This window comes from Narcine bancroftii, chromosome 2 (genome assembly GCF_036971445.1).
Source record: "Narcine bancroftii isolate sNarBan1 chromosome 2, sNarBan1.hap1, whole genome shotgun sequence".
Taxonomy (NCBI): Eukaryota; Metazoa; Chordata; class Chondrichthyes; order Torpediniformes; family Narcinidae; genus Narcine; species Narcine bancroftii.
In genome coordinates this window covers 33,549,272-33,574,545 of record NC_091470.1, presented here as the reverse complement: position 1 = coordinate 33,574,545, position 25,274 = coordinate 33,549,272, and the positions used below count along the sequence as shown (strand labels likewise).

The 25,274-nt window shown below is 40.3% G+C and overlaps 1 protein-coding gene across 1 annotated transcript in view; it reads left to right on the top strand.

Moving 5' to 3' along the window:
- The window catches only part of LOC138752856 (sodium/potassium/calcium exchanger 4-like), a 256,215-nt gene that overhangs the window by 207,193 nt on the left and 23,748 nt on the right, over positions 1-25,274 (top strand). Inside the window, exons 11-16 of the mRNA XM_069915476.1 lie at positions 1,460-1,605; positions 5,364-5,516; positions 11,283-11,449; positions 19,815-19,929; positions 22,987-23,099; positions 24,569-24,634. Coding sequence (XP_069771577.1) covers positions 1,460-1,605; positions 5,364-5,516; positions 11,283-11,449; positions 19,815-19,929; positions 22,987-23,099; positions 24,569-24,634 — 760 coding nt within the window. The remainder of the gene's footprint in view (positions 1-1,459; positions 1,606-5,363; positions 5,517-11,282; positions 11,450-19,814; positions 19,930-22,986; positions 23,100-24,568; positions 24,635-25,274) is intronic.

The following is a 25,274-nucleotide window of genomic DNA, read 5'->3' as shown; positions in this document are numbered from 1 at the left end:
AAATATATAAGCCCTCCAAATTAAAGTAATATTCATTAAAGAAAACAGCAAAAAAAAACAAAAAAAAACCCAAAAAGAAACTACCAAAAGGTAGTAACTCCCTAAAAAAACTGGGTGTGGATTACCCACTAGTGACTGATGTCTAACAGAGAAATCAGTGCAATCCCCTCCTCCCCAGGCAGCCAATCAAAAATATTAACATATTACAAGAAAAAAAATTCAGCCTTGAGATTCCAGTCCAAAATTAAAATTTTAAAATTGAAATTAAAGGGTTAAAAAACAGGTACTTAAAAGTCTGACCAGGGAGGACAGGGATCACAGATCTAGTCTCTACGCCATCATGCCACGCCCCCCCCCCCCCACTTAAAGCATTTATATAGCATAACATTTATATATGTGGTCCACCCATACCGGGGCAGGGATATTACCCCTACATTTTTGCGCCAGATCGTGCATGGCCCAAAAGAAATAAATCAGAGTCTCACCGGGTTGCTGTTTTCTCGAGGCCAGGAGGTACCGTGAGCAGATTTTGTTTACCCGCAGTTTGTAGAGGTTGCGAGCTCAGTCATAGCTGCGGAGGAAGTCGTGCAGCCCCTGATCACTAAGTGCACTCTGCGGCCGACTCTCACTCGCAGTAACTTGAGATTCTTCTTGTCAGAGTCCACGAGGTCCTCAGAAGCTTCCAGGAAGCAGTCAATCCACTGCTTGTACAGCTCTGGGGCTCCAGGTGTCTGTGGACCGAGGTCTAGTCTGTCAGGTCGCAACAGTTTGTCCATCCCGTGTGAAAAATTTAAAGTATAATAACTATCAATATCTATCAATAACTCCAAAGTCGTAGGATGAGGAACTATAGGCTTTATTATACATTAGATTTGTAGCTGGTCCGATTCCAAGTGTTTGACGGAGGAGAGGGAGATCAACCTTTATTCCAGGGACACAAGGGGAGGAGTTACCAGGGAGCGAGTCACCATTGGGGGACAGGCCAGCTATCCATCAGCAATTACATATTCGTATCAACACAATGTGATTATTATACGCTGTGTATTAGGTGTGTATGTGGGGGTGCTGTGGTCCGGAGACGTACTGTTTCTTCTGGTGGCATATGCACAGTCAGGTGATGATAAACTTGAACTTTTCGTGCATCAAGCTACAAATTCAGTTTTTTTTTAAGGTTAATCATTCAATTAAAATGACGCATCAAGTAAAGCCAAAATTCCAGTCGCCAAGGGTAGATTATGACCAGATGATCATACTGGCTTGACAAGAAGAGACATTAATCTTTTTCTTTGAATGGATACTTGAAATTACCTTGACAATGCAAATATTAGTTGTATGTTTATCCTGAAATATAGTCTCCATTACAAATAAATGTGCATCAACATCAATAAACCTCCATGTCAAATAGGAAAAAAAAAAGCCTCAATTTTGAGATTCTGTGCTGCTTGAAATGTATTCACAGGTTCAACACCAAGATGCAGAATTACTTTGTGAGCAAGCTTATGAAAGATGTGGCAAATGGCAATGTGATCGGCAATGAGTTGGAGGATGGTAATACCGATTATCTTCGTATTCATGATGACCCAACTCTCCCACTGTTATCGCAAGGTAAGGCTAACCAGACAGAGAATGGCCAGTAAAAACCTTTTATCCGCACATAGCATTTGTTTAGTGATTCAATGACTTCTCCAATTATTTTCTGAGCATCTTTGTCAACTGATATTCAATTTGTAAGAGAATCTAATGAAAAAGTGAATTTTCTGTTAGAGTAGAATTATTTGGGCTGCCGTAACAATGAAAACTTGACACAAATGCTTAATGTTTCAATTTTTCTTTCACGATCAGGAGCAGGTATCATTCCTAGGAGTGATTGTGTTGGGAAGCTGAAGGCTGTAGAGCTGCTGCTTTTTCATTCTGAAGAGATCCTGCTGGGAGAGGGCGCCAGTCACAAAGTGATTCCGCCTCTGCCAGTGCGGTGCTGCCCATTCTTCTACTGACAGCATGACTTGTTCACACACGAGTTGGTAACCCAGCATGAACCTAGGAGAAATCGTTGCGCCTTAGCCATCTTGTGATTTCTAGCATGCGGAATGTTCCATACTTGATGTGGACCACTGCAAAAGGGACAATCCTCCATAGACACGTACGCACGCGCACACACGCCTGCACACACACCCACATAGGACACCCAGACGTGCAAACTATGCACACGCGCAGACGCAGACACGAGACCACACACGCGTAAACAAAACGTTGATTTTCATTTCCATAGGAACAATAAAAACTTAAGGCACAGGAGGCCATTTAGCCCACTGTGTCCATCCCAACCAGAAATGGCCATTAGTTTAATCTCAGTACTGAGCTCTTAGTACACAGTTCTGAGGGTTATACTTCTAAACTGCATCCAGAATCACTTTTATCTATTTCCTGGTCATTGTCCCACCCTCAAAATAAAATAAATAGTTGCAGATAATTTTGCCAGCTCCCTCATGATTTCTGCACCTTGATTAAATTTCCCTCTGTTTTAATTTGTTTCTGTAAATGCATCCCAGCTGAGGCCTCATCATAATTACAATTCTTTGGCTCTGCAACATCCTTGTAAATCTTCTCTGTCATCTACTTTTTGTAGTGTGTGGTGACCGGAACTGTGCACAGTAGTCAACCTGTAGATGACTAATGTCTTGTACAGTTCCTGTGCTCACAGAGCATGGAAACAGGCCCTTCAGGCCAATCAAGGTGCCTTCCTAATTTGACTGCATTTGACCCACATCCCTCTAAACCTTTTCTATCCTTCGACTTGTCCAATGTCGTCTGATGTATCCTTCCTGCTCTTATGTTCTGTGCCTCAGCCAATGAAGTCAAGTATCCTTGAAGCCTTCTTAGCCACTTATCTTCTTGTCCTGCTACCTTCGGGGACTTGTGGACATGCCCATCAAATTCCCTCTGCTTGGTATTGTGCCACTTACATGCATTTCCTTGTCGGAGTAATGTTTACAGAAATAAATAAAAGAAACACATTAGGTTGCCGCCAGTCAGCCCAACCCCCCCACATACTCATGCTTCAGGAGATAAAGCAATGAAAATGGCACTTTGCAAATCACTTCAACTAATATACAAACAGCTGCAATGATCAAAGTACATGAAATGAGATTGAAATCATTAACCATCATAAACTTGCAATTGGAATTCCATTGGATGATTTAAATAATAACTATGACCCTGTAAAGCATTTATTCCAGATATGAATATTGTGGAAAATTGCAATGTTCATTTCAAATCACCCACCAGTCTTCTAAAGTCAAGCATGGTTTGTTCTCGACTGGTTCTTCTACGCACTTTGCTGAACACCAGTTAATATCTTTGCAGTGTTCTCCATCTATCTTACTGTTGTCAGAATTCTGTCTGCTTAGCCTTACTGTGGTTCCTATTTACTGATATCTTCCATAACAACCTTCTGAATACAATTATGTCTTTTAAATGCTTTTTTTTAATTAATGTTTTCTGCAATAAATAACAAGAACCTGTAATCACTCTTAACTACTTAACAATGGCTCAGGCTGATAACATGGCTTCTCTAACCAAGACTCTAACAACACAGAAAATAAATAAATTAATACCTTTCTCCTCCTGGATTGTTACCTTAAATTGGAGCAATTGGATGATGCATGAACTTCTGCATCTTTTTGTTTAGTTTTGACTACAGCTCTGCCCATCATGTTTAACGTATTAATGAACTTTGCAGGCATGCAACTGCCAATTGTAAAGTCCATTACTGAAAAACAAATTCTAAATGTAATGTGTATAAATTATATAGGCAAGCAAGCAAATATATAATAATTAACAATCAAGCTACAAATTTGGGGTTCATTCTTTTCAAAGTTAACAATGCATTTAGAATTACTGCAATGTGAAGTTTCAAAATTAGGTTTCAGACTTTCAAAGGTCACAGAACCATGCTGGAAAATTTGGAGCTTCTGTGCTTTAAAAGAGCACATTTTAAAACAGCCAAGTTTAAAGGATGTGTAATATCACTTACTTGTGAATACTGGTAGTCGAGGCTTTATTGGGGCCTTGGTTCAAACACTAGGTTTTAATCATAATCATTCATTATCCATTTACTAGTCCACAGTCCATTGCCTTCTATCCTATGGTCATTCAAGTGCATGCTGTGAGAGTATTTAAAATTAAACTTTAAATTTAGACAAACATACAGAATGAACCATCATAAACTTGCAATTGCAATTGGATCCTTTCAGCAAACGAGCCCGTGCCGCCCAATTGACCTACAATCCAGGTACATTTTATAGGGTGGAAGGAAACCGGAGCCCATGGAGGAAACCGATGCAGACATGGAGAGAATGTACAAACTCCTTGCAGGCAGCGCTAGTGCTGTAAGAGTGATGCACTAACCGCTGTGCTCGGCATGCCGCCCTGGTTCCACTCAGGCAGTGAGTTCCACATTCCAACCACCCCATGGGAGGAAAGGTTCTTCTTCAGATCCCCTCTCACTGTCTTAGTCCATAACCTAACCCTTTGTTCCATTGGAAGGGATTAAGATGCTTTAACTGTTGGTAGAGACTTGTACTACATTCCCTGACACACCCTGTCATCCTACCAGCAGGATTATTCAGGTCCACCCTTTGGGAAGATCATGACTTGCATATTTCTGTTCTCTGATCTAAAGGTATTCAACATTATACAGAAAAATAACCAAGTGGGTGAAGTCTTTCTGACCTCAACCAAAATGGCCAAACCTACATAATAGTGAGGGGCATAAATTTTGTTCATACAGATTTTGCTTCAGGTCAGGTGCCCGACAAGCTGTTCTCCCAACATCGCCCCGTTTCCGTAGCTTCGTGACATTGAAACTGTGCAGAGCAGGTGAAGCACGGAGCAGGCATGTTTAAGCCTGTGCAGCTCAGTCACACATTAGGATTTACTTAGAATGAATTTAGAGATATCGGAGGGTAACAAGCCCTTCTGGCCCACAAGTCCTCGCTGCCTAAATATACCCATTTGCCTGGAGGAAACACATGGAGACACAGGCAGAATGTATGAACTCCTTACAGATGGTGCTGGATTTGAACCCAGGTCATTAGCTCTGTAATAGCATTGCACTAACTGCTACACTAACTGTGCCACCCTGAAAAATACACTATAAACAATAAATTTTAACCTTTCATGCTTAAATGTGATCATTGAGTGGTTATACTTAATTCCCTTGATAAGAAAACATTCTAATCCCCATTATTTTCCATTTTAAGATATTAACAACTTGATACACAGTGTCATTAATAATTCACTTTATATGCTGGTCTTTGATCTTTCATGGATTTACGTACAATTTGTTTATGTGCAATGACCAGTTCAGTCTGCCAATGGTGTGGACAAGGAAATCTGTGCAGCTGAGAAATGTGATGGTATCGAAAATGGAAATGTCCCTCTGGACATAAATGCAAAAGAAGATGGCAACAAGGATGAAAGTGAACTAGAACTGATGTCACCATTTTCTCCACCAGGTAAGGATTAGTACAACAGGTATGTATTCTTATTATCTATTTATTTATTAGGGAACATCGGCACAGCATTTCATGTCATGGCAGAGATGAGTAGCAGTCAGTAGATGTTGTCCACGTGGACTCAAGTAAAGCATTAAACAAGGAACCTCATGATCCAGAAGATTAGGACACATGGGATCCATGGTGACTGATTCAAAATTGGCTTGGCTATAGAAGACAGAGGGAAGAGTGGGACTGTTTCTCTTATTGAAGGTCTTGACCATTATTAATCTGTATTGGAACTTGTTGTTTGCAAAATAAATGATTTGGATGAAATGTAAGTGGGTTGATTAGTAAGCTCTTCAAAGGATGCCTACCCTGATTAGTAAGTTTGTAGATTACTCAAAAGTTGGTTGAGTTGTAGTCAGTGAGGAAGGAGTCAAAGGCTACAGCAAGGTTTAGGCCAGTTGAAAATAAGAGCAGAGAAATTGTGGGTTTGTACTTTTTTTTAAGCATTCTGAGGTGGTGAAATTGGTATAAGTGAGGAGAGTGGTGACATCAAGTCAAGTTTATTCTTATCTGATTGTACAAGTACAACCCAACAAAACAAGTGTGAGGTGTTGCATTTTGGAAGGACAAACCAAGAAATGATGTACACATTAAATGGTAGGGCACTGAGGAGTGCAGTAGAACAGAGGGATCTGGGAATACAGATACGCAATTTCCTGAATCCCTGAAAGTGGCATCACAGGTGGATAGGGTTGTAAATAGAGCTTTGGATTATTTGCCTTCATAAATCAAAGTATTAAGTACATGAGTTGGGATGTTATATTAAGTGGTATAAGACATTGATGAGGCCAAATTTGGAGTATTGTGTTCAGTTTTGGTCACCTAACTACAGGAAAGATAGAAAGAGTGCAGAGAAAGTTTACTAGGATGTATCCCAGACTTCAGTAACTGAGTTACAGGACTTTATTCTCTGGAGCGTAGAAGAATGAGGGGAGAATTGATAGAGGTATTTAAAATTATGAGGGGCATAGACAGTAAATGTAGATAGGCTTTTTCCACTGAGGGTAGGTGAGATACAAACCAGAGGACATGGGTTATGAGTGAAAGGGGAATGTTTAGGGGAAACATGAGGAGAAAATTTACACAGAGAGTGGTGAGGTGTAGAACAAGCTTCCAGCTGAAGTGATGAATGCGGGGTCAGTTTTAACACTTAAGAGGAATTTGGACAGGTACATGGATAAGAGGGGTATGGAGTGGGTGCAGGTCAATGGGACTAGGCAAAAAAAATAATGGTTTGGCACAGACTAGAAAGGCTGAAGGGGCCTGATTCTGTGCTGTAATGTTCTATGATTCTGTGGAAACACCGTTCTCTGGTCCTCAATGCAAAATATGCAGACACACAACCAGACATAAACACTCATACAGACAAACAATACATATGCAGGACAAGTATTTTATCTATATAAAATAAATTAATTAATACTATTTTGTACATATGAGAGTCTCAGATGGTTAATGTGAGCAGTCCCTTTGGTTGATGACTCGGTGGCAACTGGAAATATAAAGATCCAAAGCAGGCAAAAGTCCAGAATGAGTTGTCATTCTAAATTTTTTTTTTGAGAGTTCAGATGGGATGAGATTAGAATAAGTAAGAGGAGTGGTGAAGCTTTTTTATGGAATTCAATCTGGATAATTCTGAGGCACTGCACTCTGGAAGGTCAAAAGTAAGGAGAAAGTATACAGTAAATGGTAATATCCATGGAGCATTAATGTACAGAGGGTTCTTGGAGTGAAAACACAAAGCTCCCACAAAGTAGCAACGTGGTAAAAGAGGCATAAAGCATGCTTCCCTTGATTGGGCTCAGACATTTAGTATAAAAGTCAGGAAGTCCTTTTACAGCTGTGTAAAACTTTGGTTAGATTGCATTTAGAGTATTGCATGCCATTCTGGTCAGCACATCACATGAAAGATGTGGAGATTTTGGAGAGGGTACAGAAGAGGTGAACCAGATTAGAAAGTATTAGATTTAAGAGAGGTTAGACCAGTGGTTCTCAACCTTTTTCTTTCTCTCGCATACAACTTTAAGTAATCCCTATGCCATCAGTGCTCTGTGATTAGTAAGGGGTTGCTTAAGGTGGTATGTGAGTGGGAGGGGAAGGTTGAGAATCACTGCTCTAGACCCAATTGTTATTGAAATATTTTGCTTGAGAAAAATTGTCAGTGGCCCATTTCCTTTGGAGTTATGAAACCGTGCACATAAAGTGTCAAGTAGGTACTTTCTTTCCACCCAGATACCACCTTAAGCAATCCCTTACTAATCACAGAGCACTATTGGCATAGGGAATACTTAAAGTAGTATGTAAATGGAAAGAAAAAGGTTGAGAACCACTGGGTTAGACAAACTTGGATAATTGTCGCTGAAACATCAGATGCAAAGGGGAAACCTGATAGAAGTTAAATAAAATTAAGTGTGGCAATGATAGGATAGATTGTCAGATTCTCTTTTGAGAGTGGGAATGTCAAATGCTGGAGGGCTTACATTTAAGATGAGAGGCAAAAGTTTAAAGGAGATTTTTTCCCCCCCCACACAGAGTCCCTGGAATTTGTGGCCGGGGGTTAATAGAATCAGATATGATAGCAATATTTAAAAGGCATGTAGACAGATACATAAACAGACAAGGTATCAACAATGTACAGGCAGATGCAGCATTTAATTTGACATCATGGTGGGCACAGACCATGGGCTGAAGGGCCAGTTCCTATGCTCTACAGTTCTTTGTTCCAAATATATATAATATGATCGATTGAAAGGCACAAAGAAACCTATGAAGTATTTGAAATAAATTATACTCAAAATTTACCAATGTCAGCCTGTCAGGAAGACACAGTAGTTTTGTATTTCAGAATGTTTCCCTATAAATATCCATCATTTGAATATAACTGTCTCAATCCCATGTGGTCTCTTTTGCTTCCCTTATTGCTAGTTGTTCAATACTGATGAGAAGGGTAGATGCTGTCCCTCCAATGGCTATCTGATACGATGGCATGCCCAACTCTAGAAAAAAAAATCACATGTTCTTCTACTGTAACAGATTTAAATTTTCTACATTTATGGGGTCCTTTTATTAACTATTTTTGTAATTTATAAGATTACTGGGTTCTTGCTTTGTGAATTTGTAGTTTCTTTTGATGGTAGTGAAATTATATGAACTTACCAGGTAACTCTCGAAGGGAAGGGGATAGAATTTGTAGTATAGTATGATACTTACTTTTTGTATATCTTTTTCAATTAGCCATGTGTTGTAACTGTTTACCACTTTCTGTTTGACTGTTATATTATTTAATACATATATAACATTTTTACTTTTCTTATATAATGGTCTAATTTTCCTGTATTCCTTAATATATATTACTTTTGATTAATGGCTTTTACTTGTGTACTATTTCTGTAAAATCCAATAAAAATATTGAAAAAGAAATATGGATAGTCCTTTTAAAGTTCAAACCAATGATGTAAACAATTACATCGTCCCCTGAAAAAGGCAACACTATTAGACAGGGTGGTGAGAAGGCATTTGGGCATGTTTGCCTTCATTGGTCAGGTCGATGAGTACAGAAGTTGCAAAGTCATGTGCAAGATGTTAGTGAGACCACACTTGGATTATGTGTACTGTTCTGGTACCTAAAAGGTTGTCATGAAGCTGGAAAGGGTGCAGAAAAGATACACAAATGCATAATTTGGACCCAAAGGCATAGATATGCCATCAGCACAAATTGCCCAGCTCCCCTTACAGTCAAAGAAAAAGAAGCAAAAAAGAGAGTCACTCCTGCAACCACACAGCCTTCAGTCCAAACCATTGGCAATCCGAGTTCCAGAACCAAACCCCTGACACAATCTGGAAGTCCCCAGTGCCCTTGCAACCCTCTCACATCTTGATTCCAATATCTGATGCCCCTTCAGCCAGACACCAGCCAGTCACCTGATCTTTGGGATCCTGAGAAATCCAAAATGCAATCTGTCCGGAGCATGATTTAAACCTAACTTCCTCCCACATATCTTAGTGTTTTATCCTGCAGTTCATTATTCCATTGACTGCTCTAATGTTTTATGTCATTCATCAGCACTCAGAAAAATTGTCAGCGCTTTTACAAAGCAATTTAGGTTCATACAACTGAAACTGAATGTTAGTAACTACAGCTATTAACTTGACCCCCTCTATTTAAAATATACCCTTTTTGTGCATTGCTGATTAGGCCTTTACGTGTGTTCCTTACATATTTAAAATTCGGTTAGATACATTTTTACATGATAGAGGAATTAGGGGATATGGGGAGAAGGCAGGTAGGTGGAGTTAGGTCATAAATTAGATCAGCCATGATCGTATTGAATGGCGGAGCAGGCTCGATGGACCATTTTTAGCCTACTCTTATTCCTACTTCCTATGTTCCAATTGGCGTCAGCATAGCTTAATAATAATTATCTATGCATATGTGACCATTATATGTGTGAAAGAGGGTAATAAAATGACTGATAGCAGTGTTAATTAAAACAATTGAATCCAATTAAACTTACTGATTTAAATCGAAGGTCTTCTCAGCCTTCTGCCCACTACTATTAGTTTTCATTTATTTCAGTACTCTGTTGCAATTAAGCCAGGCCTCAGAAGGCAGATTTTTCCAGCCTTATGGAGCTGGGAAATCTATGGAACGTTATAGTTGCTCCATTTGGATAGTGATTGGAGAGTCCTGGCAAAGCGTTGTCAGCATTTCATTGGAGCACGCACTCTCAGAAATTCCAAGATTTCACCAAGTTGCTGGCTGCATTTCATATGGAAGACTGGATCCCACTGATTTCAACTGGCCTTGTCAGGATTTTTAATTAGACACCAGTCAATTGATTTGATGTGGAGATGCATGCTGCCATTCTCATTGCACCTTGAAATATAGTATGCGGCCAGTAAAAACACACAGAAATGCTGGAGGATCTCAGCTGGTCTCACAGCGTCCATAAGAGGTAAAGATATATTACTGACGTTTCAGGCCTGAGCCCTTCTTCAAGGTATGAGGCCACTCAGTTAATCAAGCCTGTACTGCCACTTATTGTAATAATGATTTGCCCAACACCTCATCTCCTCTTCTGCGCCAGTTCCCAATTCCACAACGATTTCAAAAAGTGTACCTAGTTCTTCTTTAATTCTTCTTTAAATGCCGCCAATTATATTGCCTTCATGGCCATCCCGACATTTACCACCATCTGCAGGTAGAATTTCCCAACGGGTACCTGAGTATTAAACAATTGCCACTGATTCACACTCTCCCACGAAATAGAGTGCAGCTCTCTTCACTCCAGAAGTATACGGAAGAGCTTCCCTCTTCCACATCCTTCTTCAAAGTCTGCCACCCAGCTCCTCTTAAACGACTAGTGGTCACCAAGCATTTCACATCTTCAAGAACTTGGAGATGGGCAGCTGAATGAATAAATGCCCACTTTTGTAACTGAACATCAAGATATCGTTGCAGTTTGTCTACCATTCTACCATACTGCTTTTCCCCCTGACAAAAGCTCTAATTTTTTGCACATCATAGTGTCCTGCGAGAGGTCTAACAGTAATAATTAAAATTAAATTGCCTATGCTTCACCTCGAAACAACTGTAAGTTGTAAGCTCATGTACCAGTAATTAGAATCGGTCGTATGGTTTTATAAAAATTTAGTTGGATTTTTTTTTGGATGCCTCCATTGCTTTACTGTGTAAGATCTAATGCATTTTTTCCACAGAGGGTCACTTGAATAAGATGAAGTGGCTGAGTTCGTGGCCAGTGCTCGTTATGCTATTCTTCACTGTCCCTAACTGTGCGAAGCCTCGCTGGGAGAGGTTCTTCATGATAACGTTCTTCATGTCCACCCTGTGGATTGCAGTCTTCTCTTACCTAATGGTGTGGATGGTAAGTAAGGGACAAAAGCAAACCACTCTATTTAAAGTACAACTCTCCTGACCGGCATTTATAAAAATTCCAGACTGCTTCTATTCCAGATGCTGGAAGCATAGTGGGGGAAAAAAGGGATGTGTGTGATCCAGAGTGGAGAAGGATATTGCTGGAAGCAATAAGGCTCAGCTCAAACGGACTGACTCCTATCAGCCTCCTGCGCGTAATCTCTGGATTGCACATTGTGTTTTGTACTGACTCTACCCATTCAATGGTGTTCCTTAGGAATTTGTGAAAGTGTTGAGGAAAAGATAAGATCACCTCATCAAAAACATTTTCTTACCAATTTTTCCAGAATCAGTGAGTGCGAATACTGTATATAAATTTGGATAACCACATTAATTTTTGTTTAAATTTAGACATACAGATGGTTACAGGCCATTTCGGCCCACGAGTCTGTGCAGCCCAATTTACACTTAATTAATTTTCACCCCCACCCCCAGTGCATTTTTAACAGTGGTAGGAAACTGGAGCCCCTGGGGAAACCCACATAGACATGGGAAGAACGTACAAACTCCTTACAGACAACACGGGATTCGAGCCCCAGTCCCAATCGCTGGTGCTGTAAAGGCCTTGCACTAACTGCTAAGCTAACCATATCTTAATATTAAAGATATAAAATTTAGAATAACTGAAATAATCCAGGAAATTTTGGGGGATATTAGTTGTGTGACAGATTGTTATATTTTATATTATGTATAGATATGTTTTTGGGAGATAAATTGTGGGTTTTTTTGAAGAGTAGGTAACAAACAAACACAAACACTTCACAACACAGATCTCATTTAAAATGCCAGAGCTCTGCTCAAGCCAAACAGTCCAGGCTCCTAGTGGCTTTGTAAAGACAATGGAAACTGCTTTGCTGAAGGACTTCTCAAGTAGGTGTTGATTGGACATGCCGTGGAGTAATGGATTATTGTTTTGGAAAGCAACAGATGAACAGACTCAGAAGATTGGGGGCAATGCCACAGTCAGTCTGAATGCAGTTTGCTGTTCTAAGAGGGTCATGTGGTTTTCTCTGAATGAGAGAGAGAGAGAGAGAGAGAGAGAGAGAGAGAGGAAAAATTTCAGTCCTGCAGTTCAGCAGCAGCAGCTGGGACCAGAACAGGACAAGCTGGCAAACTTGTGGAAAACCCCATTTTGGAAGACAGGTTGTGAGTTCTGACTACAGTCTATTCAAAGCCCTTGTGGTTCATACAAGAGGAGATGACTGGTTGTGTGGTGTTTCACCTGAGATAAGGGAAACAGAAAAGGAACTCTGTGATGTCCTGAAAGAAAGTTATCATCGGGAAAACCCAAATGGGACAAGTTTCTTCAGCAAGACACTGAAGTGGCTGATCGGAAGGAATCAGTTTGTGTCCAACGAGCAACAAATCTCTCTCTCTGAAAACTGACAAGAACTTTCCTGAGTGGTAACCATTTATCTTTCAAGCACCAAAGCCTGGTGAAGATTCATAAATGTTAAATTCTGTGCACAGTATCAGAATTGCCTGATACCAGTGAACTTGGAAGAGGGAAAAGTGAGATTGGACTGTAAATCAAAGAACTTTTCTGAACTTATACGCATATTACGTACACATGCGCTTAGAATCAGAATGGGGTTAAGTTCATAGTAATAAGTTAAATTTTGATCCTGTTTTTATGTATAAAGAGAATTAAAAATGACTTTTGTTTAAGTAACCATTTATCTTGATGAATTTCTATTGCTGCTAGGTTTTGGGGTCCTCTGGGTCGATAACATTTGTTATGATATAATGGACAAATGTCACCAAATTTTATGCCCCAACAGTTTCTCACCTAGTTTTGTGCTGTTGCCTTCAGAGCAATTTTATCCTTGATGTTTGAATCATCGTTTTTAACACAAACTTCATACTGTGTCAGATAAAATGCACTGAAATCTGCCAGCTTTAAAGATATTAAAATGCAAAATTTTAAATAGCCACAGGAAGCTCTAAAAGTAAAGAAGAAAATCTGCAGATACTAGGGTCGAGTGCTGGAGAAACTCAAGAGGTCACGTAGCATCCATGGGAAGTTAAAAAACAATCAGCGTTTTGGACATGGCTCTTTCGTCCGGGATCTGGGAAAACATTTTCAAATTCAAATTCAGGGGTCCTGGGGCCAAAGGCATACTGGTTACTTCAGTTCACCCAGTTTCTAAAATTGGGAAGCGAGTCTGGGTGAGCACATGGTCATATTGCTAAAATTGGTTGTTTTTTGTTTATTTTATGTTCTGGTCTTTATTCTTTTTGTAGAATGTTTTAAAATGTTTTTTTTTGTTTTCTTCCACGAGAAGTGCTGAGCTGCTTGATAAGCTTTGTAATGCCATAATGGCTGGATGCTAGGCTCCCTTTCAGCTGATGGCATAGGGCAGAAAGGATTAGAAAAGTAATTCTTGGCACAGAGATCCGTAGATTCACTGAGCATATAGGAACTTACCTCCACATCAAATGCAAGCACCATTGCTTCGCTCCCACCCATAAGATTCACAGACTTCACAAACAGAAACAGGGGTACCTCTTTCTTTTTGAGGAAAAACACAATTCCATTAACTAAAAGTTGACTAAGCACTGGGATTGCTTTTAGATTGAAAACAATTTGTTTGTGCCCCATTATGCCCCATTATGAGTTCTCAGAACAAGATTTTATGAAAACGTGCTGTCAAATTTTAAACCTGGGGATGTATGAAACAGTTAAAGATTTTTTTCAACCTAAAAAAGGAAAAAAAACAGAAATTCTGTCAAAGTTCAAAGCTAATGTAAGAAATAACAAGTCTGTTCCCTTAATTTTTGTTCTGTTTGCTGCCATGCAGAATTCATGTAATTTATTTCTTTGGAACTGAAAAGGTATATTGTTGGACCATATAACTTTTTTTAATCCTTTTTGCAAACTTTGCAATTAGTAAGGACCTGCCATTGAAACCAAAGAGGTCAGATATAATGTATATTCAGATTTCAGATTTATTGTCAGAGTACATACTTAACATCACATACAACCCTGAGATTCCTTTTTTTTTCCCAACCTTGAGATTCCTTTTTTTCCCTCCAGGTGCAACAGCATTACCACTAATTGGTGGTGCAACAAAATAAACTGTACACAGAGTAAAGAGAAAGACAAACAAAGAACTGTAAGCAAACTGTGCAATAAAGAGAGAACAAAAGGAAAATCAATAAAGTGCACAAGTAAGAGTCCTTAAATGAGTCCCTGATTGAGTTTGTTGTTTAGGAGTCTGATGGTGGAGGGGGAGCAGCTGTTCCTGAACCTGGTGGTGTGAGTCGTGTGGCACCTAGACCTCTTTCCTGATGACAGCAGTGAGAACAGAGTGTGTGCTGGATGGTAGGGGTCTTTGCTGATTTCTGCTGCTCTACGATGGCAGCGCTCCCTTTAGATGTGCTCCATAGTGGGGAGAGTTTTGCCTGTAATGTCATGGGCTGTGTTCACTACCTTTTAGAAAGCTTTACGCTTAGGAGTATTGGTGTTTCTATAGCAGACCTTCATGCAGCCAGTCAGCACAGTTTCTACCACATCTCTAGAAATTTGCCAGAGTTTCTGATGTCATACCAAACCTCTGCAAATTCCTGAGGCAGTAGAGGCACTGACTGGCTTTCTTCATGATGTCATTGGTGTATTGGATCCAGGAAAGATCCTCTGAGATGGTGACTCCCAAGAACTTAAATGTGCTCATCCTCTCCACCTCTGATCCCCCAATGATCACTGGAACGTACATCTCTGGCTTTCCTTTCCTGAAGTCAACAATCAGCTCCTTCGTTTTGGTGGCATTGAGTGCAAGGCATTGAGTGCACCATTCGGTCAAGTTTTCAATTTCCATCCTTGGAAATGTTTATTTTCATTCTGGTTTTGGAAAGGCGAGTTCTAGACAAATTGAGTCAATTACATGATTGATCCAGTGATGTTTCTTCTACTGCTTCTAATTTATTGATCTTGGCTTTGATGGAAATCAGAAATGAAAGTATACGTTGTACGTAATTTACATGATAGTAGTCGGCACAATGTGAATTTATAAGGGTGGCCCACACAATTTTAAGTAAATTACTAAAAAGATGTACTGGCTTAAAAACTACCCTTGATATCGAAATAAAATTGTCCAATGGATCACAGACAGTTTATAAGAGTCATTACATCATATTGTGGGCTTTAAACCTCCTTCTCAGCAGATACCAAAAAGCAAGTCATAAATATTCAATAAGTATATTATGCTATTACTGTGCCAGTGACACAGGTTTGAATCTGGCACTGTCTGTCAGGGGTTTATACGTTCTCCCCCATGTCTGCACGGGTTTCCTCCCAACCTTCAAAATTGTACAGGGTTTGTAGCTTGGTGCATTGGACGGCAGGGGCTCATTGATCTGGAAGGTCCTGTTATCATGCTCTATGTCTATATCAAAACATTTTTAATTAAGTAGGAATCATTTGTTTATTGATTGAGTATTTTTATGACATTTGTGGTAGGCAGTCAAGGGGTAGTTCGTGCTACCCCTTCCACACCTGAGTCTCATCCACAGTTCATACAACACTTGAATAATAGACACACATGGCAAATCTTGCGAAATATGAATCTCCAGACTGGAAGTGTGAGTCAACAATTTTGCTGACTGTCAACAAACTGAGAGTCGCATTTTATAATGTTGAAGTCTGTCCTACTGCAGTGACAGCTGTTACTGCAGAGAATGTATATAGACTGATTCATTATGAAAGCAGGCAAGCAAAAAAAAATCTAAAGCAGTGGTTCTAAACTTCTAATCAGATGACCTCACCATTGCTGTTGCCCATGTCACTGTTACCCATGTCACATGTTATTTGTAAATGCTTGTGGAACAAATAGGTCATGTGGATGTGAGCCACATAAAATATCAGGAGCTATAAATGTGGTCTAGAATGATAAATGGGTCTAATCCCATTAATCTAAAGTAGTTTCTGACCAGTTCTACCTCCTACCCAAGAAAGGCCAGATGACATCTCTCAGTCTTACCCCTTCAACAGGAATCCATGAAAGAACATCAAGCCACCACCTCAAGTACTATATCTAACTTCATCATCTCTAGTCTTCTCCCTCCCATGACCTCCAACCTCATTGGTTCCCATGTCTTCACTGCTCAGATCTACCTCATACCCAAGAACCTTTTCTCTCTGACCAAAAGAAGTTGAAGATATTTTACTTCAATGGCCCATCACATAAACATGCCAAGATCAGTTCTACCAGGACAGTTCGGTTGCTGCATTACATTTTGCTTTATGATTCCTGCATAGAATGATAGGGTTGTGCTTGCCTCCTCTTCAGGAAAAGCCTCCAGCTTCTAGTATCCCCAAGAGGTCTCTCATCCAAGTGCTACCTGACCCTGTGTCGGCTTAGCTTATGTGATGCAATGGGATCGGATTTTTAAAAACTAGTACCTCCTCTAATGTAGTTAAACGAGAAAATTTTTAAGCTGCTGGCCTTGAATGCAAAAGAACAAATGTGCTAGAGAAACTCAGCCGGTCATGCAGCATCTATAGGAAATAAAGGGTAACCTACTTTTCAAGCCTGGGCCCTTCATCAGGTATCCCTTAATGCAGCTTTTCCCACTTTTTTTCCCCCTCAGAATGTTAACATCTTTGCCATTCTTCCTTACAAACCAGTCAGAATGACACTGTACTATCTTCTAAAAACTGGAGGCCTGTTGTGCAATAGGATTCTGCAGATTTCACTGCACTGCCACATCCTTTTAAAAGTAAGCTGTTTGGAGAGGATATAAACATCGTCATTGGCTTCAAAAAGAGGAAGAAACTATGGACAACAGAAGATGTCAATTACCGGGTTGAAAAGTGACAATTGAAATTCACTGTGGAGAAGTATAAGAGTGGAAAAGTAACCAAGGCAAAATGATACACAGTTGGAAAGTTTTAAGGAACCTTGACATACACGTCCACAGAGACATGAATGTACAAGTCTAGGACAGGTAGGTAAGATGATTAAAAAGACAATGGGGATACTTTCCTTTATCAGCTCCAGCATGGACTGGAAGAGCAATGTGGAAGTCATATGACAAAAATCATATCGGATCCGCTATAATGGCAGTGCTGCGGGGAGCAAGGAGCAGCGCTCCTGCAGGCTCCAATCGCCCAGTCCAACTGCCGTCAGCCCCACACAGGCTTGGAACAGCCCAGTAAAAGAGCCGATGATAAAATCCCACAACTGCAGGGTCTGCGCCCAAGATGGCAGCACCTATGATCGGCAGCAGCCACGAGGGGTTGAAGACTCCAGGGGAGCAGAGGACTGGTGCAGTGCACCGGAAAACGGGAAGACCATCCCCTGTCTGAGAAGCAGAAGAGATGGTTCATGGGACAATGACCATGGCAGTGGACCAGCGAGGGAGCTCTGTGGCTGGAAAAACCCATGCATGTGGTGAGGTGCTGGCGACTCGAGGCGAGGAACCCATGGAGGCTGCGGGTTGCTGGACACTGTTGTCGGGAGACTCGTGCCGGGCTGCGGACTGCTGGAGACTGGCTTGAAACTGGCTCGAGGTATTGGGTATCGGAAGCGCGGGTGCTGAAGGCACTGAAGGATTCCTGACTGCGTTGGAGATTCGGATCTGAAGCTGGGATTACAAATGGTTTGGACTAGGTTTGGAGGCTGCAGAAGGACTGGAGGTCAATCTACTGACACTTGGTGACTCTTGGGGGACTCTTCTTCTCTTTTTCTCTGACAGTAAGAAGCGCTTCACGCATTTTCTGCCAATTGGTAAATCTGTCTGTCTAACAGCAGGCAAAAGCAATTTCATGTAATATGACACTGTTTTATTGCATTGACAATAAATTGAATCTTAAATCTTGATATGGACCCACACCTCGCAAACTAAGGTGATAAACCTGCTACCTAGTCTGTGAGTGTTCACTGTGAGTATTGGCTGGGTGGTCTAGAACAGTGTAGGCTGAAGTGAGATTCACTGAAATGAATAAATAATGAGAGCTGAGATAAAATTGGTAGGAAAGACGTGATCAGGAGAGCAGCATCGGCTGCTTTCTTTGGTTGCCATAAACATGATGTACCAATTGGCTTCTTTCGGTGCCATACATTTCTATAATGCCACGACAACTCCGAGACAGACTACTGTGAATGCATCGACTTTCAGTTGAATGGTTATGGCTGAGAGATGGTATTCCTACATGAAATTGAAGTTTTGGAATTGGTTGAGGGTTGCAGTAGCAGATAAAATGCTTTCTGCTGCCAACCAAACTAAATAAAACATGCCAATGCATTAAATCCATTACATTTACAATAAAAATTCATAAACTACACAAACACCTTGTTTTGATGTCTGCCTTTATAACATTCTTGGCACACTGTGCTCAGTAAAGTAGTTATTTATATACAATATGTTTCCAATTATCCAAATGCTTGGGACTGGATGTGTATCGGTTAACTGCATTTTCCAGATATCTGATCTGCAGGCCAGTTTAAGCAGAAAAATACTTGTGTCGGCTGTCGCCAATCCCGACACCTCCCCACCGCCACTGCGGAATCTTCCCAGGAAACTCCAGCCCTGACCCCAGGTGCCAACCCAATGGTCCCGATGACATGGCCAACGACCCGAACACTGGCCCTGGCCACCGACTCACCAGAGCTCCCGATGTCACGATGCCAACACAAACACTGCCCCTGGCCACCGACTCACCGCAGCTCACGATGCCACAGCTACCAACTCCAGCCCTGGCCCCAGCCACTGACCCAACTGAACTCCCAACGACACGGCCACAAACTCTAACCTGATTCCTGACCACCTACTCTCCAGGGCTCCCAACACTTCGACCACCGACTTCAGTGTTGAACCAGTTCGCCTACCTGCAGGAGATCCTGATGCTGAGGCCACTGACTTACCTGAGCCCCGTCCGTCCTCAGGCCGGAGCTTCCCGGGAGCCCGAGGTCCCCACTCCGATCCCAGCCCAGTCACATCAGCATAATGCTGGTACAGTCTTCTTTGGCTTGGCTTCGCGGATGAAGATTTATGGAGGGGGTAAAAGTCCACGTCAGCAGTTAAAACAACAAAAAAATAAGGGAAGGTTTTTCCAAGCATGAAATAAAGTTTAATTCTTACCCTGAGTACACTTGAGTACATGAGAGCTTCATTGGATGCAAGCTGGCACTAACAGTACATTAGAGTCCCACCTGAGCATGGCAGGTAAAAAAAAACTTTTTTTTATCAACATGTCGCCACCAAAGATTTTTGCTGATAACTGGTAATTTTGGGAAAGTGGCTTTTGAATATTCGGAAATACACTGTACATCTTCTTGAGTTATTTTATCATTTGCTTCTTTTTTTGTGTGCAGGTTACTGTAATAGGGTTTACACTCGGAATTCCAGATATAATCATGGGAATCACATTTCTGGCAGCAGGAACGAGTGTTCCAGATTGCATGGCTAGCTTAATAGTGGCCAGACAAGGTAAATAAATATATACTCATTTTATGCTGGTTTTCAAATGGACATTTATAGTGTAAATAAGCTGCGTTAGATAAGGAATTAGTCGTAATAGTTTCCAGCAGTCAAATCCACCTTTAAAACGGCCCATTTATCAGATCAATAGGATTGATTTCTTTTTTCAAAAAACTAATTCTTAACATTGATTGGTTTTATGGATTCGGAATGTTTTCTTGTCAGATATCAATACCTCAGTCATTTTAATTGTACAGAAAGCTGTTGTAAAGTTGTTTGAATGGAAAATAGGTCACATTCATTATTCATTCCATATACAATGTTTATAAGACATTGAGATGCACTGATTTATGGTCATAAGCATTACACATGATATTTTGTTTCATCTGCCAGCAGTCCCCAAGCCACCAGGCTCCTGAATTCCCAGAACATGTGTGGATAGTGTACCATGAACTTTTACTGTATACATCTTAATATTTTAATATTTTGGTGTTTAATTTCTATTCTAACTTATATTTATCTATATACGTTCTGTGGTCTTGGAGAAACGCTATCTCGTCTTTATGTGCGAGCATGGCATGAACAATAAATAAAGGTGACGACTATATTATACATTGTATCGCATGCTATTGAACATGATATAGGCAAAAATCTCTTTACTGGTCCAGAATGCAGAGTGATAATGCATTGATTTCACAAACTGCATGAGTAAATGAAGGAAAATGGAACCCATTATGTAAAGAAAACACTTCAATGGTATCAAAACACCCAAATTTACTATTCAGACTGGGAGAGCTCACTCCAACACCTTATTCTCTTTATTGTGAGATTAGTAGGACTGTTGAAAAGGTTACATCATATTACAGCCTTATTTCATCTCACTACATCTTTCTATTTATTTCTCCCACATGCAATTACCCAACATTATCCTTAAAAGTATTTCTGCTATTTGCCACAAAATGTGCGAGTGTGATATGTATCCAGATTGCTTATTAGCTAAAATTAGATTGTTCACGGCCAAGATTTCACAGATGTTAAAACCTTCCTGCAGAAATCCAACACCATTCTAATCCTTTGCTATTTTCCAAGATATTTCACATACTTACATTTGATTGTATATTTAATCTGTTCCTGATTTGTATAATCTAGTGTTTATGCCCCTTGTTATAGTTAATCTGTCAGTGCAAATAATCTCCCAATTAGGCCCACCATCCCAAATAATTTTAACAGTTAAATGTATGAAGTTACCTTATAACTATATAGCAATCACACCATGGGAACATCATGGCCCTTCTTGTCCATGCCGAAACACTTAAACTCTCCTAGTCCCACTGGCCTGCACTCTGCCCTTAACCCTCCATACCTTTTACATCCATATACCTATCCAAATTTTTCTTAAAAGATAATATTGTGCCTGCCTCCACCACCAACACCAGAAGCTCATTCCACACATTATTTACTCTCTGAGTAAAGAAGCTTCCCCTTGTGTTGCATTTAAACTTTTTCCCCCTAACTCTCAACTCACATCCTCTTGTTTGAATCTCCCCTATCCTCAATGGAAAAAGTCTATCCAATCTACTCTATATAGCCCCCTTCAAAATTTTAAAGACCTCTATCAAATCCCTCCTCAGCCTTTTACGCTCCAAGGTATAAAGACCTAACTTGTTTAATCTTTCTCTATAACTTAGGTGCTGAAACCCAGGTATCGTTCTGGTGAATCTTCCCTGAACTCTCTCTATTTTGTTCACATCCTTTCTATAACTTGGGGACCAGAACTGAACACAATTATTCTAAATTTGGCCTTGTACATTTTTAGCATTACCTCCCAACTCTTATATTCTATCCTTTGATTTATAAAGGCCAGCATTCCAAAGGCCTTTTTCACGACCCTATCCACCTGAGATTCCATTTTTAGGGAACTGTGTACCTAAATCTCTCTGTTAATTGCATTTTTTAACACCCTACCATTCACCATGTATGTCTTATTTTGATTAATCCTACCAAAATGTAGCACCTCACACATCAGCAGTAAACTCCATTTCCCAACTTTCAGCCCATTCTGCTTACAGTTAATAGCAATCTCTCACCTCTCTGCTTAATATAATCTTCCATAGTCTTTGCATTGTGACTATGACCTGCTATATAATAAAATCTTTAACATTTGGTAGAGAAGCTATCAAAGCAAATGCAACACTAAAAGAAAAGTGTGTTGCATCCAGAACTAACTCCATCTAATCATTGCAGTTGGGAGTCAAGTCTTTCTTCCTTTGTTCAAGCCTTTCCCACTGCTTATATGATCTAACCACAGAAGGAAATTGACATGAAAGTGAGCTGCTTTCCTCTTCATACTGTGGAATCACCAATCAGCATGGCTGAATCAAGAACTTAGCAGTGGATGCATGCCAGAGAGACTCATTAGCGCAAATTTATGTTGCAATCTCACCTTGATGCCTCATGATTACTCAGTACTATGGAACTTAGGAACTTCACCGAAACCTAAGAGAAGTGTTCAGTTCCAAAAGTAAGCTAAGTGTTGTGGCAAGAAATTAGAAATTCTGCCTGACCCACAGAAAAAGAATCTCAGGGTTGTATGTGATGACATGTATGCCCTCTGACAATAAATATGAACTTTTTCAACTTTGAAATTTTATTTGTACCAGAGTGGACAATCTCACATTTTTCCACATTATCTGCCGTGCCCTTGATCCTTTCCTTAAACTGATTATATACCTCCAGGTTTTTTTTTTCTGCATTCTCAAAACATTCTCTGCCAGTTTCCTTATTCCACATTATACCTTGTGACTCAGTCTGCAATTGCTTAATTTGTTTGCTAATCACGATAAGATGGTTGGTTATGTGGGGTGTGAAGAGAATGCAGAGGACATGACATTAGATCCTCTGGGTCTCTTAGGGCTATAGTCATGAATTAAAACAGTCTTGAAAGCTCAGGTGTAATGACAGAAAGAGGAATTAGAGGGCTCATGATTCCCAATGTAAACTTTAACCAAACCCAATCAGTCAACTGGCCAGATCAATCTGAAAATGTGTATTTTTAACATTATAAAGGAATGGGTGACATGGCCGTGTCCAACACTATTGGAAGCAATGTCTTTGATATCCTTGTGGGTCTCGGTCTTCCATGGGGTCTTCAGACAATGATTATTGACTCTGGATCCTTCGTAAGTATGTTGTACTTCTGCTAAAACATCAACCACTAATAGTGTGCAAATCTGTGTGCGAACCTTGAAAAAAAAAATCCAGGATGCTCTATTAGCTACCATCTCAAATGCAATCATCCCAAAAATGAGAGTGAGAATCATAAGGTTTATTGATTACAGACCAGGCAACATTCTCTTCATTTAATCTTGGTAATAATGCATCTGTGGAGTTCTGGATTCATGAGGGGATAATCACAGTAAGAAGTTAGCCTGGACCCGAAGGTGATGTGACAGCCTTTCTCCAATTATCATATACTGGGAATAGTAAATGCAGGATTCAAAGTGAGACAAAACTGATGTAGTGTTTTCAGACACTACAACAAGATCCGAACGAAGGAGGCACAAAGCATAGAGGTGTTCCTTAATCATTAGGGGGTAGGGGGGATTGAAAACCCTGCAACCCAAAAAAAGGCAATGGGAACAGATAACTCCAGTGGTTATTATCATGAATTCAGCTCTGACCACCTGGATGCAGTGGTAGAGATACAATGACAAATGCTTCAAGGTCATTGAACGCATCCTCATATTTCACGACTTCTACCAGTGCACCATGGATCTCAATCACTGCACAACACCCACATGATTTGCCAACAAACAATCTCTATAGCAAAACTCCAATTTACCAAACCTACCTTCAACCACTCCCCATCTCAATACTCCAACTAACCTCTCTGACCCCTTCCAACCCTCCACCTCCCCCTCTGATCCCTTACTTACCCCTTTGACTGGTCCCCACCAAAAAACCATCAAGCCACCATCACACGCACTGAATATGAACTGGCCATCTCCCTCCCTGAGCCCCTAACCTTGCTGTTTCTCATCTGGTTCTATCTCCTATCCAAGATCCACAAACCCAATTGTTCTGGAATGATACAACAATGATTATCTTACATTCTAAAGAATTCAGCCTGATTGGTAGATATATTTCCAAAAGAATAACATTTTTATGATAATGCGGTCATAGCCACATGGCATTAAACTCAATCCTCCCAAACTTGTGTAATATGTTGGACCTTACCTGCAAATCCAGGAGTTCTAAGTTACAAACCAAAGATTAATTATTATTTAATATAAATGTTCTCTATTCATTTATGTATCGTGCAACTGAATTTATTTTAAAACTTCTGCCCCCTTTTTGTCTAAGCTTCACAACTGATTCAGGTACAATGGCTATCTTTGAATCACAGTTGACAATGAAGAAGTTATTTACACACTTATTAGGAATTAATTAACAGAAATCAAACAATTAGAAAATATCACCAAATTCCAACTTCCGGTAATATCCAAATTTAAAGCCCTGTTTTCCCCTCCTTAGCAAATCATCTCCTAAAGTTCCAGGCATCCTGAGGCATGTCATTATTAATGCTCCCATTTATCCTGATTGCTCCAATCTGAGCCTTGGTGACTAAATGGGTTGTTTTGTTTTACAGGTACGCATCAACAGCAGAGGTCTTGTTTATTCTGTCGTACTTCTTTTAGGGTCTGTGGCACTCACAGTAAGTATTTTACTCATGCAAATTATCTCTGGTGGTGCAAGTCTATTGACAAACCCATGGCATAAATTGAGTAAGGGCTGATAGCGTTGAGTCCAGCTGGAGCCTCCTGCAGGACTTCCGCAGTCTTAAGATGGAATGCCTGACATATCAGGTGGAGAACTGTTAGGTTCAGCAGCCTCGTGAACATCATGACTTCAAAATAAAATGCTCATCCATTGAATTCATGTGGCAAGAGGCTTCATGCTCGTTACTAATGTTGGCGCCCAGTCTACCCAATGCTGGTGCTCCACCTAGGGTTACCTACCTTCATCTCCTCATCTACTCTTCCTCATGACAGTTTGCAGTGAATCCATTTAACTTTCTGTCTGGTGTCCTTCCTATCATGAATGGTGGCATTTGACACACATGCCCAAACAATCACAGTCACCTCCTCTTTCACTATTTGGATAGTAGCTTTTGCATTTGTCCTCTGTTGCACTGGATTGGAGATTTTTCTACACCGGAAAATGTCAGGGCTCTTTCAAAGCCAGCTGGTTTTGAAGGTCTCCAGGTTGTGATCTGTTCTTATCATAAGTTTCCTGTACTCTGAACCACACAGTAAAACTCAGTAACTAAAAGAGGTAAACACAGTTATTATAAA